This window comes from Lagopus leucura, unplaced genomic scaffold, assembly GCF_019238085.1.
Source record: "Lagopus leucura isolate 7727_CA_CO unplaced genomic scaffold, USGS_WTPT01 Super-Scaffold_100014, whole genome shotgun sequence".
NCBI lineage: Eukaryota > Metazoa > Chordata > Aves > Galliformes > Phasianidae > Lagopus > Lagopus leucura.
The window spans coordinates 2299898-2320541 of record NW_024962268.1 but is presented as its reverse complement, the minus strand read 5'-3'; the positions used below and the strand labels follow the sequence as shown (position 1 = coordinate 2320541).

At 41.8% G+C, this 20644-nt stretch overlaps 1 protein-coding gene across 1 annotated transcript; it reads right to left on the bottom strand.

Annotated features, from left to right (window-relative positions):
- Nucleotides 1-7809: 7809 nt before the first annotated feature.
- BTF3 (basic transcription factor 3) lies at nt 7810-14112 on the bottom strand. The gene is made up of 6 exons (XM_042875495.1): nt 13969-14112; nt 13731-13799; nt 11442-11555; nt 11052-11253; nt 8631-8687; nt 7810-8096 (listed from the first exon to the last, which is right to left on the bottom strand). Exons 1-6 carry the CDS (start codon nt 14110-14112, stop codon nt 8050-8052), a joined length of 633 nt encoding a protein of 210 aa, XP_042731429.1. The 3' UTR covers nt 7810-8049.
- Between the last annotated feature and the right edge of the window lie 6532 nt (nt 14113-20644).

Genomic DNA, 20644 nt, shown 5'->3' with positions numbered 1-20644 from the left:
GCTTTCTCACAAGCAATAGTCAAGACGGATACTGAAGAACAACCAACAAAGACAGCAAAGAACATAAGCAAATTGTTCGTGTTTGATTAAAAGAAGCCAAGATTATATCTCTAAGGTGATTTATAAAGGAACACAAATTTAGATCTACACATCTCCATCCACGCAGTTGAGTACTACGCCAGCATTAATATTTGCATGTGAATTTGATGAGCGCTTTGTAATGCTCATCCTTGCCTGCCCTGTTTTTCCTCCAAGACCAGTCGCCAGTTCCATACTGTTGCTCTTTGTTCACCTTGCTCCCTGTATTCCCCACTCAAAGTTCTGAGATGATCATTGCAGAAAGCTGCAACCTTCTGCCAGACCTTCCCAGAGTGAGGCCTCATCACTCTTCTTCCTCCCATAGGTTCTCCCTTGGTTTAAAATGTCATCAGCATCTCACGCTGTCCTCATATCCCTAGAGAGCTGGTGGTCACAGTGAGGAGCCAAGGGCAGGACAGGATGGACCTTGTCACAGTGATCACCTGCTCTGGGCCCAGGGACAAACACTGCCTGTGATAGAGGGTCTCTGTGTCACCTTCCTTCAGATAGAACACAGCAAGTGGTACCAAGAGGATACTCCTGCAGAAGGACACACTCCTGCTACCTGGCACTAAATGCAGAGTCATTACTTCAAACTCTTCAGCAAAACAGCATTCTGTCCAGGGAAGGTTGTTGCTCCCAGATAAGCAGGACATCTGAAGTTTCAAAGCACAGTTTCAACATTCCACAAGCCATGAGGAGGCACACTGTCTCCTGCTAGGGCTAGGCACCATAACAGTGCTGACATGCTAATTAGAACTTATTCAGCAGACATACATATTTGGGAAGGAGAAATTCTATTTGTAATCACTGTAATGGAATTAAGTTTGTGGTGCATTTTGCAAGAGGAAGCTGAGCATGAGGGGCATTCCAGCGGAGATTCTCCTGGGCACTGTGGACCATATTTTTTTCCTTAAGAACAATGGTATAAATCACTGCAGTGCAGACAGGGCTGTCATTAGGCAGATCATCATTAGCACTGTTACAGCCATTCTGTTCACATGCACCTCCCACTGTGCATCACACATGCTTTCAGGAAGTACACTGTTCTGTCTGGCAATGAAAGTACAACAGGGTGAAGGAGATACCTGGTCACCAGGAGTTCTGAAGATCAGAGAAGGTGTGCAGGGTTAGATCTAGGAACAATGTCTGAATAGATTTTTCTGATGAGGCTGATCTGTCACCAGATAAAGCCAGCAGTTCTTAAAGCATGCAGCACAGCAGAGCACATCTGTGTTTTCAGCAGATGCAGTCTGATGGAGCCAGCCATGCACACAAACATCAGCACACTGGGGAAGTTCTCAGAATACAACAGAAAGAGAGATGTAAACTGCATGGCAACAAGGTGAGCTATGACTGGGGCTGCACTGCATAATTCATCCTTTGTTCATCCTTTCCATGCAAGCAGCAGCCACGTAATCCCGAAATAATCCCTTAAAAACACAATGGATTGAATATCCTGACTTGCAATGTGGGTAATATCACTTTGATTCATGTGCCCTTTTTCTTTCTTTTTAAAGCACTTAAACCAAAACATGGCAAATACAGCTTTATGACTCTTCAGCATTTGTTTCATAAAGAGCAAATACGGCTAACAGTCCAGTGCCATTTTCACACAAATCACAGTATGTGATCAGATACTTAGAAGTACTTCAGGAGGACTCATCAACACTTCTGAATTGCCATCAATAAGAGAACTCTGGATGTTGTTGTAGGCAAGTTGACATGCCAACCCTTAGCCAGGCTTCTAGAACAGCTGAAAAATGGGCAAGGTCTGGCTAAACTCTATAAATACCTGCATCCTGAATTCGTCCCCATCTGGATGCACCTGGATAGTCTTCAGCATTATAACCTACAGACTCAAAAAACAGTTGCTTCCAAAAATACATAATAAAACCAGCTTGCTTTACTTTCCTCTGTGTTACAAGACCTACCATGAATATTGGGTAAGATCATAGGACTAGCAATGTTGCCATTGTTTACAAAAAGGATTTTGTTAAGAAGCTTTGTTTGCGTACTCACATAGAAGAAAACACACACTTGTGTTTCTCTACATTAGTAGCTATATTTTGGAGGCTCAAATTTCCCTTGGAGTTAAACTTAGAGCCTGCTGATACAGTCTGTCAGACACATCGTATTTCCTAATGAGACCAGAGAGCCAGAGATGGAACATAAACGAAAAGACAGGTAAAAACAATTGCATGCTTTGAAACAAATGACAGTGCTTTCTTTTCTAGATACAAATATTTAAAACGTGCTAAAATGTGAGAGGCATATAACGTAGCAGTAGAGGGCCTGTTCTATGAACACAAGAAGGCTGACACATTTCAATGACATCCCATCCATTCTGCAGCTGCTGACAAAGGTCAGTTTGGATGTGAGTGGAGATGCGTGTAGGGCTGCACCTCAGCAAACGTGGATTTTGTATGGTAGAAGAGGATGACTCAGTGAGCCCTAAAACCTCCAAGCTACACTCTGACTTCTACCAACAGTAAAAATAATAAAATTCTTGAAGATCATCACCCCCAGGCAGAAATTACTGGAGCATGAAATGCTGCAAATGTGCATGAGTATTGTTTATCCAAACGCTGCCCCCAACATACGCTGAAGGCTAACGCTTCAGCATGAGCTGAAGCATGGGTGCATGAGCTGGCTGTGCTGGTTTCCCTCTACCCATGATCTTCCCTCAATCACAGAGCTGCACCTGATTCCTAACACAAGTGCTGCAATTCATCCACAGGGGCAAATGAATTTTCACATTAATTGCTTCCTGCTGCTCTGGATGCCAGCTGTCCCAGGGACAGAAACTTGTAACAGACACCTCAAACCGATGTGCCTGCCACTCCACTGCCACAGCTGTGCAGTTCTCATTTATTCTCATGTTTGACTTAACACAGTCCTTGCATTCACATTGCTTTTGCAGAACCATACGCTGTCTCTCACCACATTATTATGTAAGACTCAAACCGAGCAGGGACTGAGGAATCCCAAAGTTACAGAACAAAATGTCAAAGGACTGATCTCTACAGATGAAAACAAAAGAAGAAAGAAAACTGCACAACTGATAAGAAGTGATTAAGATGTAGCTGATCATAATACATCTTGTAAAAACAGTTCCCACCCACTCAGAAGTGGCTCTGAGAAGGCATCACTCCTTTTAACTCTTGCAGAGACAGCAACTCCTGAGATAGAAGGCAGATTTTAATTCAACACAGAAGGAAGATCTTAATTCATCACATGTATTGCCAGCACCATTGTACAGTGACTGCCAGGTGCACTGAACAAGCACTTACCACCAGAGCCAAGACAAGATGCTAATTTCACAGAGCTAACACTGCTTTGGGCCCACACTACCACATTCACATTACCTTTGTCCCACACAGCCCCAAACTGCTAGGAGTGCACGAAGCCCTCCTGGACCTCAGTTATGTCCTTAAAGGTTGCAGTCTTACCTGTACATAATAAAAAGGAGCTCAGTGGAGCTCAGTGCAAAGCAGCAGCCAACAAAATGCTGAAGAGTATCCAGCCTTTCCAACTGCCTGATGGAAATAACAGCAAAGAAATATAGCAGCACTAGCCACAGCTCCTGGAGCTAGGCTTAAATCCGTGACTTCAAACAATTTGAATTTCTGCATTTAAAAGCATTAAGAAAAGCAGGTGCAAACATTTGCCACAAGTTGCACGCTGCTTTTTCAGCAGGACTCTGCTCAGACAGACATAGATGAAATTGTTCAGATTCCTGCTTCAGCCCACCAGACATTACCTCAGGTGCAGCACCATGAACAACTGCATGGTTCTACCAGAGAAAATAAAACTCAACTTCAGGCATCTCCTAAGAATTCATAGAGCCAGTACCTAAGAAAACCCACATTACTCATACTTCAATCAACAGAAATGCAGAATTGGGGGTTCAAGTGCAACAGATACTTCCACCAGTGTCTGTTAGTATCTTCCAAGCACAGAAAACCCGAGTAAGAAAAGTGTTGCAGATATTAGTTACTGGATATGTGAAGCAAAGGCATTACGTGTCGCATGATTAGTGATTAATACTTACATTGCTAACTGCCTATGATTTTTTCAGATCCATTAGTAACTCAAGAGGCTGGGTTGTAATCCTCCTGCAAAGGCATTACTAATACCTGTTTTTGTTAGAATGGCTTATCATTGCCAACTTACCTTTACTGCAATGGAGAGGAAATGTACAAACTTTACCTGTGAAACCTGTCTCAACAAAAAGAGACAGATTCTAGGAACACATTACTGTATTACATAAGCTCTCTTTCTCCTTTGGAGTAACTTTTCTTCACTATAATCCATGCATGAAGTGACAAAAAGTACAATATTAACAGAGCAATTAATACTTGCGTGATGAGGGTAATAATGGCTTTTGTACCAAGAAAGATAACTAGAGTACAGAGCAATAGTCATACTCTTGGCTCTCAGAGCTTCTGCATACATCCATTTTTCATGCAGAGTTCTTACAGTTCTGGAGGTCAGTTCACAGTCAAACTAACCATGACGCTCCCACATGCTACGATCATCTTAGGAATGCAAGACTGGCTCAGCTGCACTGTTGGCTCCTCGTCTGTAAGGAGACTTCACCTCAGAGCTCAGTTTGCTGTGTGGTAGGATCACATCAAACAGAAATCCTTTTCAGCAACCCACAGACTGTTTGATGAAAATGAACTAGCTTAGGAAAATCAAGAGCCGCATTCCACACGTTTCTACAAGCCCATGACATGTTAAGAGTGCTTCTCAATGCTTCAAAGAATCTCAAGAATCTCTCTTCTTGACACATGCAACAATCTCGCCAATTACTAAAGGCTGCAACCTAGCCACTGTCATTACAAACCTCGCTCTGTACCATGCCTTTTCTACCTGCGCTGAATCATCAACTCTCTTGTCTTATAAAATATTGGAACCCATCCTTACAAATGGGATGTTTGACCATTTCCATGTTCTAGCTTCTCAAGGACAGCTTTTTTCCCCCAGCCTTGAAAAATATTAGCCTCCGCCTTTAACACACACGTACTTACTACCAGCCCAGGTTCAATCACATCATTTTCCTTGACTACCACAGCACATACTGCATCCACCCAAGTATTCCAGTGTTTCTTCAAAGTCTTTAAGGCATGAGTTTAGTGATTATGAAGACATTTCTAAATATCCACTGAAAAAATTGATGAAGAATTTTGTTAGATTCATTACTGCACCAAAACCAGTTGTCATTAAGTTGAATAGGGCAGAATCTGAATACTCTCTTAGGAAAATTTAAATAAACCATTTTCAACAGTGACCCAAAACCAAAGGCCTGCATTTCTGTTGTCCAAAATATCTGTAACAGCAATATGAAGCTGTTTTTCTTGAGGAAGAATATACATGAACCCCTAATAGCAATTAGTGACAGATGAGAAAGACTTTAACCAAAAAGTCCTTGCTGAGAGGAAATAACGACAGTGCCATACAAAGCAGAGTATTTAAGTGTTAGAAACAAAGACTGATATTACGAAAAGAACGAATTCCATTTAGAATCTTCTATAATCAAGAACACACTCTGAACAAATCTTGATCCTTGTTCACAATCTCAAGATACACCAGTATTTCCTGGCTGGAAATGTACCTTCCACAGATGCACTGTATAACTGCTTATCGCCTGATTTGTATTATTTTGCATGTCAGAGTTGTTGTTTCACCAAGCTCTGCGTTTTTTTGTTTTAAAACCACGTGTATCAGATAGTAGGGGAAAGGTAACACGGTCTAGAATATCAGAACAAGCCACTAAGTTACTGCACAAGACAAGACTTGGTATGAAATATTTCAGAATCATGGGCTGCAGTGGTTCAATAGAGTATTTCTGAATTACAGACATGGCTCATTTACCGATTTAACAAAAACAATCATAACCACCACAACAGAAAGTTTTTCATCTTTCGTGGGGTTGTTAGGTTAGGGTCACCACATCCATTTCAACACTCATTTGCATAGTGTACTTTTTCCACCTTCTTGTCAGAACTCAATGAACCTTCTTACTTGAATTAATTTGAAACAAACAAACAAAAAAATAGTTTACTGATAAAGAACTTGCAAACTGAGACAAATGAACTGAAATTGTTACTGTAAATTCTTCCACCTGATGCCGGTGGTTACACTCACATCCAGCTCCTTGAAATCACAGGAGCTGCCTGGCTTGGAACAAGTTCCTTCACTCTTTCCCAATAGCTCACTTACATCACATCAAACATGCCTAGCAGGTCAGACACATCCCCACCCTTCCCTGAGTACAATGCAAACCTCATATTATGGTTATCTCCTGTCCAAAGTTTTGCCATGGATTTTTTTCTTCGCAGGACAGGATGAATTTGCACTTCAGCAGTATTTGCACTAAAGAGACAACCTCATAAGAGCACTTAACCACCAGCCCTGCATACAAAGCTTAGGTTTTATTATGGAAGCTGTCTGACCTATAACCGGCAGCAAAGACTCACAAATCTGTACAGCTCGCTCTAGGAGCACCACATAGACAAAAGTCACACTGGAACTTAAGAAGTTTTCCTTGTATCCAAGAAACCAGTTCTCTTTCTCTCAAACACACAAAAACAATGTAAAGAACATATCCCCAAACATCATTATTAGTCTATCATTATAGAACACATCCCAAACATCATTTGCTAAACATAAACTTAAGAATGATAATCAATTCTATAAAGGCTTTTTGCTCCTTCCAGTATCTCACACCCCTACGTAATTGACTTGCATAAGTAAGTGAAATGAAAATACCAGGTGTCCTACTTGGCTAGCATAATTGTCTCAGCAGCTGATATGGTGCTCTGTTTTGAATTTAGTATAAAAATAATCAACACACCAAAGTTTTAATTGTTACTGAGTAGTTCTCACAAAAACCAACTTTTCAGCTTCTCACACAGCCCTGCTTGCAAGGGGCTGTGAGACAAAGAGCCTTGAGCGGACAGAACCAGGACAGATGACCTAGACTGGTCAAAGAGTATTACATACTATCCATGCAGTATCCCGAGGAATAATAAAACTGCAGGAGTTAGTCAGAGTGAAGGGAGGAAGCAACTGGCTAGGCGGTGAGCAAATGCACCACAAATTTCATGTTTTTATATACATACACAATCCATTTTTCCCCCTTCTCACTTTCCAATCCCACCACGGGAGGGGAATAACAGCTGCATGGTGCTTAGCTGCCTGCTAGGTTAAACTGCAACACCGAGACAGTAGCATACGAGCATCTAGCATACGAGCGTCGTTAGGTAGCTGTACTCTGGAAAAACCTGTTAAAAACTCCCTGAAGACAAAGCATAGAATCTGAGTACCCCCAACATGCCAATGTTAACTGCTTGCCACCAAACTAAAACACCAGGAAGTGGAAGTTGTTTCAAAAATACATACATTTCTTAAATTCAGTAAATTATTAAGCAACTGAAAGTCAGTGCATGTACTCTGAGATATCAGCACTGGAGATTCACATTTTAAACCCAAAATGCTCACTTGTGCAGAGAATTTTTTTTCTTAAAGCTAGTTTTGTTGCTGCAAAAGGAAAACGCTCTGCAGAAAAGCAAGACTTCTTACAGTTGCTTAATACTTACAACCAATATTTCTTCTGCTTTTTCTGACAAAAAGCCACACTAGAAATTCTACTATATAGATTTTTTATTGTATGTCAAAGTTCATTAAAGATACGGTTTTGCTTGTATACAAGTTACTCAAAAATTGTGTCTAAGAAGAAATTTATTAGCAATTATATTTCAAAGCAGAGGTTTGTTCAACCAGGCCACAAAAACAATATAGTGTACAAGCAGTAACTAGAAGGAGCTGCAGGTTCAATAAATTTCCAAATGTTACAGATCCCAAGATCTTAGAAGAAAAAAAAAAAAAAGCAGTCACAATATAAAATAGCAGCTCCACGTAGCTTTTTCAAGTTTTAAGTTTATTCAGAAAGTAACATTTATTTCAGTTTGCTTCGTTCTTTGAAGCTTCATCAAAGTTTTCAACAAGATCTAGAAAAAGAAAGACAATGAAATGTGAATTGGACCTACTTCTGTTTTGCCAAATCTATTTTTCTGAAGTTCTACTTCATATCAAGTGCTTAAGACATTAAAAAAAAGCCTTACAAAACACAGACTGAATAACATGTAAGAGCTTTCAGAATTCACCTTCCTCGTTTAAAGAAATAAGTTTTAGGTGGTTCATTATAAACCAGAATTCTAACATAACACAGCTTTCCTATAACCATACCTAAGCAAAGGGATACTGAAAATGCAGTTTCTTCCCAGCCCTTTTACTGAGGATTAAACAGTGATCCTAGCCATAGCATTTCTGTCCTAAGAGTAACAGCTATTTCAAACCAATTATTCAATTAATCTACTATGGCATCTGAAAACAATGAAATAATCTGCCTGGAGCAACTGCACAATGGTCAATGATCACTCTAGGACAAGGACTCTCATTCTCCTTGGCCAAATCTTATGCTACACATGCCATCTCTAAGCAAAATTCAATTCCTCTTTCTCAGGTTTCATGTTTGTTCTCACCTGGAACTTCATCATCATCGTCTTCACCAGTAGCAAGAGGTGCTTTTCCATCCACAGCTGCAAAAGCAAGTATTTCAAAAGCATTATTTCAGCTCACACAGGTACTTTGACAAATTTGTGGGTTTTCTGTAAGCATTATGTAAGAGTCCAAGCTAAGCTGCAGCGCTCTGCAAAACCTTCCTGCCAAATAAAAAAATCCAAAACTAGTCAAGCAGTTCCCATTGCCCATATACTATATAAAGTTCACTAGTCAATATCTTGTATCTAGATATCACGTGCTTTGCATGATAGCAGTGTTCTGCCAGTTTCTCTTGAAAGTATCTTTGTTTACAGAGTAATCTGTGGCTCTCAAAGTTCATCTTTTTTAAAACACCATTAACTCACAAGGAAAAAAAACGTATCTGAATCCTTACGATCCTAGACATTCCAGAAAAAAAAAAATACTGCAAACCTGTGGAACACTGAGCAGACAATTAGAGACATTAAGAGATACTGCTGTTCTCTGAAGAATTCAGAGGAACAGTGAATCAGATGCACAATTTTACACCTATAGGCCAAGGCAACAATGTGTTCTGGCCCACATCTCTACCAATACAGACTTAACCTCTATTATATTTGCCAGAGCTACTGTGATTTAACCGTGCTCATCTCCACAGATCAGCAAGCATAGGTGAAACTGCAGTAGTACTGAAACAGGCTACCCAGATGTTGCAGAGTCTCCTTCTCTGGAGATATTCAAAATCTGTCCAGATACTTTGCTGTGCAACATACTGCAGGGAACCTTCTTTAGCAGGGAGCTGAACTAGGTGAACTCCAGAGGTCTCTTCCAACCCCCACATTCTGTGATAATGCTAAGAATAGGCACCTAAGGTCCCTAGGTGCCTGTGCCACTGCTTTTACTGCTATTCTTGGCTGTACTACCTAGGTTAAGCTGCACAAAACTTTTTAATACTTCAATTTATTCTAATTAATCCTTCTGATTTCAAGAAAAGCATTAAGGAAAGGACATTTACACCAGATGCCTGAAATCGCTTTACACTGATATCCAGAGAAGCAAATACTTGAAATTTGGTCAGAAATAGCTTGTGACAAGGGCAACGCTAATTCTTTTGTTTCTAACAGCAGAAAGCTGACACAGCTTGAGAGCATCTCAAGTGCTGAATATGACATTTTAGTATTATTTTCTCATAAACTGTCTTCATTTTCACTCAACTCCGAGACCAGACTAAATTCACTTCAACACCTGCAAATGCAGTCACTGCAGACAGTTTGCTCTTTGATGTCAGGTTTCCAAACCTGCAGACAATACCAAAACCTAGTTTTGTGCAACTGCTTTGGCATTCACCCAAAGTAAAAACAACCGTTTAACAAGTCATGCAGAGCAAGCACTTTAAAAACAGGCTTCTCTAGTATTAAAACTGTGCAGTTTAGCTTATTCGGAATAAATCCATCTCGTTACGAGACTCAAGCTTCAAGCTTTCCCTTTTCTAAGCCCCACCACTATCAGACAGAAGATAAAAATGATGTTAGGAAGAAGGAAATTGAGCTCCACAGGGAAATAAGCAGTTTACTTCCTCCCAAAAACTAGTCATAGCAGGATTTTTTATCTGGGAAATTGACTTAACGAATGCAAAGACAACCCCTTTTTCCTTGCGGCAAAGCACAGAAAGAAGAAACACAACAAGTTCACTATTGCCTGAAACTGCACACATTATAAGCTTTCTTCATTTCCTCCCTTTAGCATGTTCTCTACTTTGTAAGCAGTGGAATTAACATTCTTCTTTGAGAAGCAGGAAGACCATACGAGCAGAAAATGAGGAACATTCTCAGAGTCAGCAAGCCTGTCCTCCCCTAACAATTTCCAAACATTCAAACCTAAAATTTATGTAATTTAATGTTCATACCAGTTCTACATTCTACTATATACACAGGAATTAGAACATCTTTTCTTCCAAGTAGTGTGATTTTTGCAAGCCCATGCAAAAAGTATCCTCACCACATCCACGAGGGTACAAAGCAGAAGCAAGATATCTGTACCTGAGCCTCTCCACCCCACACCACATTTATGTTTCCATTCAATTCATCAAAATAAACACCTGAAGTTTATCTGTCTAAATCCTAACTCTTACCAATGATCTATCTGGCTTTAAAGAACTATGTATGTGAAAATATGGTAGCCACTCATGGAAGCAAACCATCATAAAATCAAGTCTGGCTACAACACCCTAGACCTAGACCAGCTATGACTCTGCTTTATTTTGGTCGTGCTCTTCACTGGAATTGACCTATAAATAAGACCTCAGAGCTCTGTTTCTTTTTGCCATAATACGCCTGCAGACAGAGTGCACTGAACTTCACTGCAGCTATACAAATAAGTCCATGTTAGCTGCCAGCATCAAATGCATTAAAGTTTCAACTTACGTTGCTTGGGTAAGGCTTCTGCCAATCTCCTCAGGCTGGTCAGACTGTCAGCTCCAAGCTGATTTAAGATACTAGGAAGCATTTCTGTCAGCTGCTTTGTTTCAGCATGGCCAGTGATAGTGAAAGTGTTAGCAGCCAGAGATGCCTGAACTTTAGGATTATTGAAGTGAATAACTGTTCCTTGGTTGGTAAACATATTTACCTGCAAGATAATAAATAATTCAAGTAGTTTAGCACTTTTTTTTTTGTTTTGTTTAGCAGGAAAACAGCTGTAGTTCCTAAAACTCAAGACTTACTGATTTACAGACAAATTCAAAGTATAATTTAGCAAAATTCTAACACTGATATATTTTACATATAGAAGAGTACTTCCTCCTTTGAAACAGTTACCTCTTCAATGCCAGAAATATTGTTGACTCCAAGTTTCTTTAAAGAAAACTGAAGTTTCTTATCATCCGCTGTGGCTGTTCTATGGACAACCTTCTTCTTCCTGCGGGCAGTACCCTTTGCAAAAAAAAAAAAAAAAAAAAAAAAAAAAAGGAGAAGTTACAAATTAATATTTAAATAGTTTTTCACAAACTCTAATCCTAATTCATATAACTGCTCTGGTCATGTATAAATCAAAGTAATACACAAAGTTCAATTCTTGAGTTACAGCACATGCTTTTCCAACTGCGTTACTGCCAGCTTTGAATGCTTGTGAGAAATGTGAGATTTTAGGAAGCAGTTCACCAGAGACACTGTACTTCACAACTCTGACTGGAGATTTTCCACTATCCCACTTAAAGAAAAACTGCATACTTACCTTTGTTGTCTTTGGTATAACACCAAAGGCTGAGTACAACCTTCAGTAATTTTTAAAGCTTATGAATTCTTCTTTAGTTCGCTATTCTGAAGTTGTAGACAAATTTTGATAATGAAGTCAGAAACCATAGTTAGATGTATCATTAATAAATGAGAGCACCCCAAAACTGTTTTATTCCAAAGCAACACCCTCATCTGATAGGCCAATCCATGCATTAAAGAACACATTTTGTCAAAATATTTGCAGATACATTTAAAAATACATATTTTCACATGGTATTTCAGACTACCTCAGTTCAGAAAGCAAAAGCAAGGTTTAGATCCCTAGAAACACAGAGCTGTAATAAGGGACAATTACTTCCATGGAGAAGTCTATATGAAGATACCTATACCTACGAGAAAGGACGCATCATTCTATACTTCCTTGCACCATAAGACCTGACACAGAATGAACAAGAGTGTGTGAAATTGCATTCCCTTTTCATACTGATCCAAGAAGAAAATGTGTTGCAGCTTCGCTGTATAAATCAATTCCTGCATTTCTTTTTGAACGAAATGGCTGAAGTTAGAAACCTGGCTGATGCTAATACTTATAGCATAATCCAATTACAAATAATAAAAAACAACAGATAAAAATTTATGTGAAAATACAGCTTTGAAGAACACAGCTCAAGAGTTTGGTCATTTGTCTAGAAAGCCTGATCTTCATTCTCTGCTCCCATCAATCTGGAACAAAAAGCAACGTGAGAAATGGTTTCATTTTAATACCTTAACTAACCTGTGACTGAGATACAGTTACAGGATAAGATAAGGCCTGTATTACATTTCTCTGGACAAAAGACATTTCAGTCAATCTTAAAATATTATGCCTACAATGAAAAGCTATGCAGGAACATGCTGCCCGCACACTTTTATGTGCATTAAGTACAGACATCAAACTTCAGACAATCCGATCATTTAAATTAAAAGCTGTTGCTTTCATCTCCACAGATTTAAGCTTCTACAGGTCTTCAGTAAGCAAACTCTGCCATGATCATGCCAAGACACGTTGTCCATGTACCTCTACCACCTGTATATTAGACAAGAATGGGTACAGTAACCCTCAATTCACTAAATTCAAATACACATTCACCTACCAGGCCTCTGAAACAGTTTGGAGTAAGTGGCATTCAGCCACACTGACACCACACACAACAGCTATAAGTTTCATATAAGGGATCACAGTACATTTCAGTGATTTTGCAAGTCTACAGCTGTGCAGCGTGGTTAAAGCCTGCCAGCAGAGGCAATGCGCAGCCCTTTCTAACAAGAAGTTACTTTTCCCTTTGCCTCCTCCACACCCACGGTAATCAGCCACCTCCGCTCACATTGCAATTTTGTTGTGATGAGTTCCAGTAACCAATTCCAGTCGTAAACCAAAATAAAAACCCGGCTCACACCTTCAAATTATTTCACAGACCCGTCTGAACAACGAATGACAACATTACCAGCACATCCTAAGCTCCACACGACGTTTCTGCGGGACAACCAGACCACAGACAGTGAAGAGCTGCAAGCTGCAAGCACACTCTTCAGCCACCGACGCCGAACGCCTCCGCGGCCAGCACACACACACCCCAGCGACGGAGGCGCCGTCAACAACACAGCAACTCTCCAGTAACCCGCGCGAAGCACACGCAGAGCCACTCTGCCCGCAGATCCCCATTTCATCCCGACTTCAGACTGCCCGATCTTCGGCAGACGCCAAACAAAGCCCCGTGGAATCCTCCGTTGTGAGCCGCGCCGAGCAAACCCCCTCCCCGCAGCAGCAGGGCGGTGCCAGCCCCGGCCGTGCCCTGCCCTGCCCCCCCAGCGCCAGCCCGGCGCGGCACCCACCTTGCCGCCGATGCGCACTTGGGCTTGGAGCTTGGCGAGCTTCTCCTGGTTCATGATGGTCTCTTTCATCTACGGGAGCAACGAGAGGACGGTGAAGCGGGGCTCACCGCAGGCTCCGCCGCCGTGTCGGGGAGAGGGGTCAACCCGCCCGCCCCGTCCTCCCTGCCTTCGGCCAGCCAGCCCGCTACCCACAGCAGGAGGGCAGCCCCCTGCGCAGCTCCCGACCGCCCCCCTTTACCTTCCCGGAGCGGGCGTAGCGCTGTCGGAGCGGCGGGATCGGAGCGGGCGGAGCGCGGGTTCGGGCACAGCACGCGGCCGGGAGCGAGATGGCGACCGGAAGGGAGGCACGCCGCGCCGAGCTGCGCATGCGCCGCTGCTGCATCCATCGGCCCCGGCAGGGGGCGCCCTAACTCGTGGCGGGGCCGGGAGGGTGAGCGGCAGGGCGGGCTCCGTCCCCTCCGCCTACAGAGCGGGGCCGTGGCCGGGGAACTGCGGCCGCAGCACGTGGAGTGAGAGAGGTGCTGGACGGGCGCTGCACGAATAACTTATTGACCTGCTGTGATGTAACTGCACCGATGGACGAGGGAAGAGCACTGATATTGTCTGTCTGGACTTCAGTAAGGCTTTTGGTACAATCCTCCATAATATCCTTCTCTCCACATTGGAAAGGTGTGGATTTGATGGGTGGTTGTTCGATGGACAAGGAAGTGGTTGCAAGACTGTGCCCAGAAATTGGTGGTCAATGGCACAACGGCCAGATGGAGGTCAGTGACAAGTGGTGTCCCTCAGGGGTCTGTACTAGGTGTGATGCACCCAAACATCTTCATCAGTGACATTGACAGAGGGATCGAGTGCACCCTTAGCTAGTTTGCTGAGGACACCGAGCTGTGGGGTGCACATGGCGCGTCTGAGAGACAGGACACTGTCCAGGCACACCCGGACAGGCTTAGCAGAGGGCCTTGGAAGACCTCTTGAAGTTTAACAAAGCCAAATGCAAGGTCTTGCTCCTGGGTCCTGGCAACCTCGACTACAAACTGAGGGATGTAAGAACGGAGCACAGCTCTGACGAAAAGGACTTCCAGCTACTGGTGGATGGAAACTGGAGATGGGCCAGCAATGTGCTGTCACAGCCAGAAAGTCAACTGTGTCCTGGGCTGCATCAAAAGAAGCATGGCCAGCAGGGCAAGGAAGGTGATCCTGTGCCTCTGCTCTGCGGTGGTGAGGTCTCACCTGGAGTATTGCATACAGATGTGGAGTCCTCAGTGCAGAAGAGACATGGGCTTGTTGGAGTGTGTCCAGAAGGGCTGCAGAAGTGATCCAAGAGATGGAACACCTCTCCTACAAAGATGGGCTAAGAGAGCTGGGGCTGTTCAGCCTTCACAAGAGAAGGCTCCAAGGTGAACCTTAAGGAGCCTTTCAGTACCTAAAGGAGGACTGTAAGAAGGAAGGGGACAGACTCTTCAGGAGGACCTGTTGTAGTAGGAAAAGAGGAAGTGATCTCAAACTAGAAAAGGGGAGATTGAGGCTGAGTATAATGAAAAAGTTTTTTACAATAAGGGTAATGAAGCACTGAAGAATATTGCCCAGAGAGGTGATAGATGTCCTGTGCCTGTAGCATTCTAGGTCATGGCTCTGAGCATCCTGATCTATCTGTAGGTGTTCCTGTTCAGTGCAGGGAAGTTGAACTTGATGACCTTTAAAGATCTCTTCCAACTGAAACATTTCTATGATTCTTTGAAAATGTTTAAATGTCATACTTTCAGACCTGTTTATGTATGTTTATCTCCTATGACCATGTCTTTATTTCAGCCTGCCACACTTCTCTCTGGGCTTGCCATGGTCCCTTTGGGTTGGGGCCCACCTGGCATTCATCTGGCTCTGAGGACAATCCCCGTGTTTCCCACAATCTGTACAGTGTAACCCAGTACTGAGTTCAGCATCTCACTTTGTGTTTTAATGTATCTTATATGAGTTATGCTCTGGAATATCCTCAGTAAACTATTCCCTTTCTTCTTCTTTCTGTCAGACAGTATTAAGAGTATCCTTCTATGTTCCTTAATGCTAAGACTTCCATGTTAGTAATTCCCATTGTGAGTCCATATCCAGGCTCCAAATGTATGTGCAGACTTAATTTGCTCTGATGATCTCTCCTTGCTGTTTCAGAGCTGGGTATTGATTTGGAAATAAGTTGCCAAGCACAGAAGACTTTTTTTGTTGTCAAAGAGTAAAATTCTTGCTTCTGTAACTACAGCAGGTATATCCAACACACATCCCCCTTGCTGAATGAGGCCCAGCCCGGCCCATCCTGCAGCTCTTCCCTGTCCTGCACCATCATGGTGGCAGCTCTGCCCTGCTAAGTGGCCCAGCCCTCATCATTCAACAGCAACCAAACTTCAGCGAGCAGTTGGAACAATCTGGGCTGAAAATGGGCCATGGGGAGGACAAAGTGCAGTGGTAACTCAGGGTAAGCAAATAATCTTATGCGTTATGATACACTGGGTAAACACAGTTCTGCTAACAGAGAAAAATATGCAGTCATGCTTTCCATTTTGATAAAGGGATTTGATAATATCTTTCATGATTGCACCAAGCCCCTCTGCCCCCTTCCCCTTTCTTTTTAAATGTATTTACAACTCCTTTTTTAGATGACATAAATATATTACCTGAGAATTGTCAAGTGCAGTGTATAGAGTTGCAATCAGCAAAAAAAATTGATCATGTCTCTTTATCAGACTTCTGTAAGCATTATCTTAGCAAAGAGAGATATCCCTTGCTTCACAGTGATGCCTTGTTCATGTCATCACTTTTTGGTAATACATATGTTTGTGAACAACTGTTGTCACAGATGGAGTCCAGAAGGTAAAATTTCATCAAAAATCTCAGACAAATAGCTTGAGAACTCACAGAGAAGTGCAACTACTTCCATCAAGCAGCCTGATGAATTAGTTTCACAAAAACGTGATCAAATATCCCTTCAGTCTTATGGTTTTACTGCCCTCCTTTTTATGTTTTAATCAAATATATACATATATATGTATGTATGCATACATGGATATGTATATAAAGTTTCCTTACTTATATGCATTAACTATATAATATATATTTTATATGCCAACTGGGACAGTTCCTCTTCTCTTACTGTGGCCCAGGCTAGCCGGAGGTTTGGATGCCAATGCCCTAATGAGAACAAATGAAGAACCCTCTTCCACTCCATCTAGTGGTGGTAAGGGGTGACAAAGCTGTGCTGTTCCGAAGGCGCTGCTGGTGCCAGTGCCTCCTATAAGGCTTCTATCGCTTCTGAAAATTAGAGGAAAGTGAGACAGCTGTGGAGAAGGAATACAGAAATTCATTGCAGGATATCTATGACACTGGAACAGCAAAACTTCTCTTTTCTAAGAGAAGAATGAGAAAAAGACCATATTACCAGATCTGAACAAGCAAACCCTCGAGCTGATTCGGAAGGAAAGGGAAAAACTGAACTCAGGAGGAGTGGGAATTGGGGAGAAATTTCAGGAGGACAGAGTTCATTCTGAAAGGAAAAGAAAGGTTATGAATTGGTTGCAAGATGACATTGACAGTTACCTGCAGCAAAAAAGGAATGTCGCCCAGATAGAAAAAAAATAGGGAAAGAAAAGTAACTGCAGGAAGATTGAAAGTAAAAGCAACAAATATTTCACCTTCAGATTTATCACAGCCAGCCGTCAATATGTAAGAGGGATTTCAGAATTACCAGGGCAACTGATGATTACAAACATGCAGAATGTATTAATGGGCTGACTTACTGAAGTGAAAATGGATCAGAGAAAGATTGTTCCAAGATAGAAGCTGCAGAAAACGCAGCCCCAGCTGTCAGCCTAGGATTAACTGGAATGGAGGTATGATCTCACGGTCCCCTATGAGAGATTTGGAAGACAAATTATGCCTAAAACCACATCACTGAGTCATATCAGGAATCAACTGAAGCAGTTCAAGAACTGAATTTGAGAAATTCTGTTAGATTTGGTTACATTTCCTGGAGCAAACAGCAGACCTTCAGAAAATAAACTTTACATCAGAGAATAAGTATTTTAGAAGGCTAAAATAGCACTGGCTTGTTTTCTCCATTCCTATTTGTGTAATTGCCTATTGGGAAACATAAACTTAAGCCTGGATTTACTTGTACTCGAACAACTTCTGTAGAGGGCAAAACAGATACAAAACCAATAGTACTGAAACAAAGCATGAGCTCGGGGAGCACATTATGAGTTCTCAAAAAGGGATGAAACTTAGAATCTCAAAATCATCAAAGAGTATCAATTACTAAATAAATGTTCACTAGCTGCACAGAAGCATAGGAATGGAAAAAGTGAGTTAAATGGTTGGACCTGAAAATCATCTCCTGATTTGTGTGCAAGATGAAAGGCAAAAGAATGGCAAAAGCTCCTGTTATAGTGCCAGAGGGAAACTTGTCCAGGAAGATGTGGCCAGTGCTTTGTAAATTATAACAGGGTATACTGAGAAGAGGTGTTAATTTAGTATCATGTTCTGGAAATTAATCTCACACTGTAGCCATAAGTAATAAGGCTGAAATGAAGTAATATTTGTTCTGATTGCCAGTGAACACAAAGAGCACATATTAAGTGTATTTTCCGACAGTAAAGGGAATCCATCTGACATTCCGTGTCTCTTTAGAATGTGTTTGTTCAAAAGAATGCTCTGCTCAGCACTCAGGAGGGCCAAAGTACGTGGCATGTCAGCAGTATTACGAGAGAGATGAATCAAAAATAAACCATCTCCAAAAGCCCTGATATCGTTCATGAATTAGGAGCTCACAAGTTTTGTACAGATACTAAAGGTATGAAGACTGAACGGGGAGCCCAGGAAATCTGAACTTCAGGGCAGCACTGTTTCCATCTCAGGTACTGCGATGCTGTATCAAGGGCTGTTGATTTGTATGGAGAAATCCGTAACAAACTTCATTGTCTAGGAAGAGCATTTACTGGATGCTTACAGTTGGTGTTAAACGGACTGGCAAAGGCTTGCCTAGAAAAGGTTTCATCTTGCTGGAGCATAGAGAACAGCCAGAAGTCACTATATTCCTCACTGGCTGTATGTGGAATAAACGGTACCTTATGTTTATGCACAGGTGACAGAATTGAGCAGATGGATCCTGCACACATCCTGTATGCAGAATTTGAGGGAATTCTTTCATATAAGGCACAGAAGAGCTTTGACCCTCGGTAAGACAACAGGTTACACATCAGAGAAGTTGGTATAACATGACCCCAACACAGCACTGTCTCTTCCAAGGATGGCACATTTAGCCTAGGGTGAATCAGGACTAAATCTGCCCTGCTTTCAGATGTGCAGCTCTCAACATGCTGCCGTGGACGTGCTCAGCATGCTAATGCCTTGACAGCTGTGTGGGTGTGATTCATTCCGTGTTTTGCCTTTGGCTGTCCGGTCTCTGGGGTCAGCTCGGTGCTCAGCAGGAGGTAAGTGATGGGCGCAGGTGGCCAGAGGCGGGGAGGGAACAAGGACTGTCCTACCTCCACAGCAGCAAGCTGTTAATTCTGCTTCAGTCCTGGCAGGAGCCCAACACCCCCTTAATTTTAGATGGAAAATCGATCTCCTCCATCTTTTACTGCAGTGTAGCTAATCCCCAAGGACTTGTAAGTGGAAGGAAAGTATACCTGCCGGTACTCACCAGTTTCATGAATGGGTTTGTACTACTTCATGGCTTACTCGAATCACTGCAGAATTACAAGGAAAATACCTGAAATATCTGATCCATTAATTATGGAATCTCTCTCTTAATTTGCCTGTCTGCAACAAATAACCCAGGGGTGATGTTAGAAAGAATGTAAGGGAGAATGTTAGAGAGCTTTCAGTATCAAGCAGAGATGTGAAATCAAATGTAATCTAAGCAAAGTAGGAACTAGTTACTGTGATAAGTACCCTGCTGTATCAACTAGATCTACTGGTGCTCTATTCTGAATGTCAAATATCCTTCTAGTAACAGGAATAGATTCTTGCTTAATTTTTTTATTATTATTTTTAAGTAGTACGTTTGAATGAAAATTGGAAAAGCAGATTTAGACATCTTGTGCTCTGCTAAGTGATTGTCTAGGCGTGGTTCTTTTTGCAATTACAGACACTTGTGAACAGCTACCAAATGGGCTGACATAGAAAAGGTGTAGAGAGATGGATGGCCAAGGTTATCAGCAGTGCTGTTATTTCTGCACTAATTCAGTGCTTCTGAGACAGAACACTTCAGAATGAAAATGAGACCACCAAACAAGATGTGATAAAAAGAAGTCATGAATGGCAGGGAGAGTTTGGCTGAAAATAATTAATTGTTCACTGCCTCTTCTGGTAAGAAAATGAGGGAGTGTTGCCTTAAATGAGCAGGTAACTGGCTTAAAGCAAACTGATGGAGACACTTCATATCATGTGTGGTTAAAGCTGGGAAACATTTCACCACAGAACATGTTCAGTGGTACAGATGTACATGATGTTATAAACTGTCTGAACAAATTCGCAGTGGAAAACCCATCACAGCCTATTAAATTCAGGGGCTATCTTTGGCTTAAAAGAAACAATAATGCCAAGATTTCTGGCTGCTATAAAATATTTCTACACATTTTTCTTGTCCTTTATTCTTCCCTAAACATTTGATGTTGGCTACTGTTGAAGACTTATTTGGTTAGATGGGTCATCTAACTTGAAACAAATTCTGTTTGTATTCTTGGGAGATTTTAATCAAATTTTACAGGAATTAAAGGCCCAAATGAGCCTTACAAGAAATGAATTTCACAAATCACAGCAGAAGCACTTGCTGTGCAGGAATTATAGATCAAAGAAAAAGCAAGAAGAAGGAAAGAAGAAGAAAAAAAAAAAAAAAGTGGAACGTGATAGGGGTGGATGGTAGGGCC

What these genes read in the sequence shown, in the direction of transcription:
- BTF3 (XM_042875495.1), bottom strand. Translation starts at nt 14,112, where the DNA reads ATGCAGCAGCGGCGCATGCGCAGCTCGGCGCGGCGTGCCTCCCTTCCG. An exon ending in ATATTTCTGGCATTGAAGAG is followed by an intron (nt 11,254 to 11,441) that starts GTAACTGTTTCA and finishes ATTATCTTGCAG; the next exon opens with GTAAATATGTTTACCAACCA. An exon ending in AGAAGCCTTACCCAAGCAAC is followed by an intron (nt 8,688 to 11,051) that starts GTAAGTTGAAAC and finishes TTGCTTTTGCAG; the next exon opens with CTGTGGATGGAAAAGCACCT.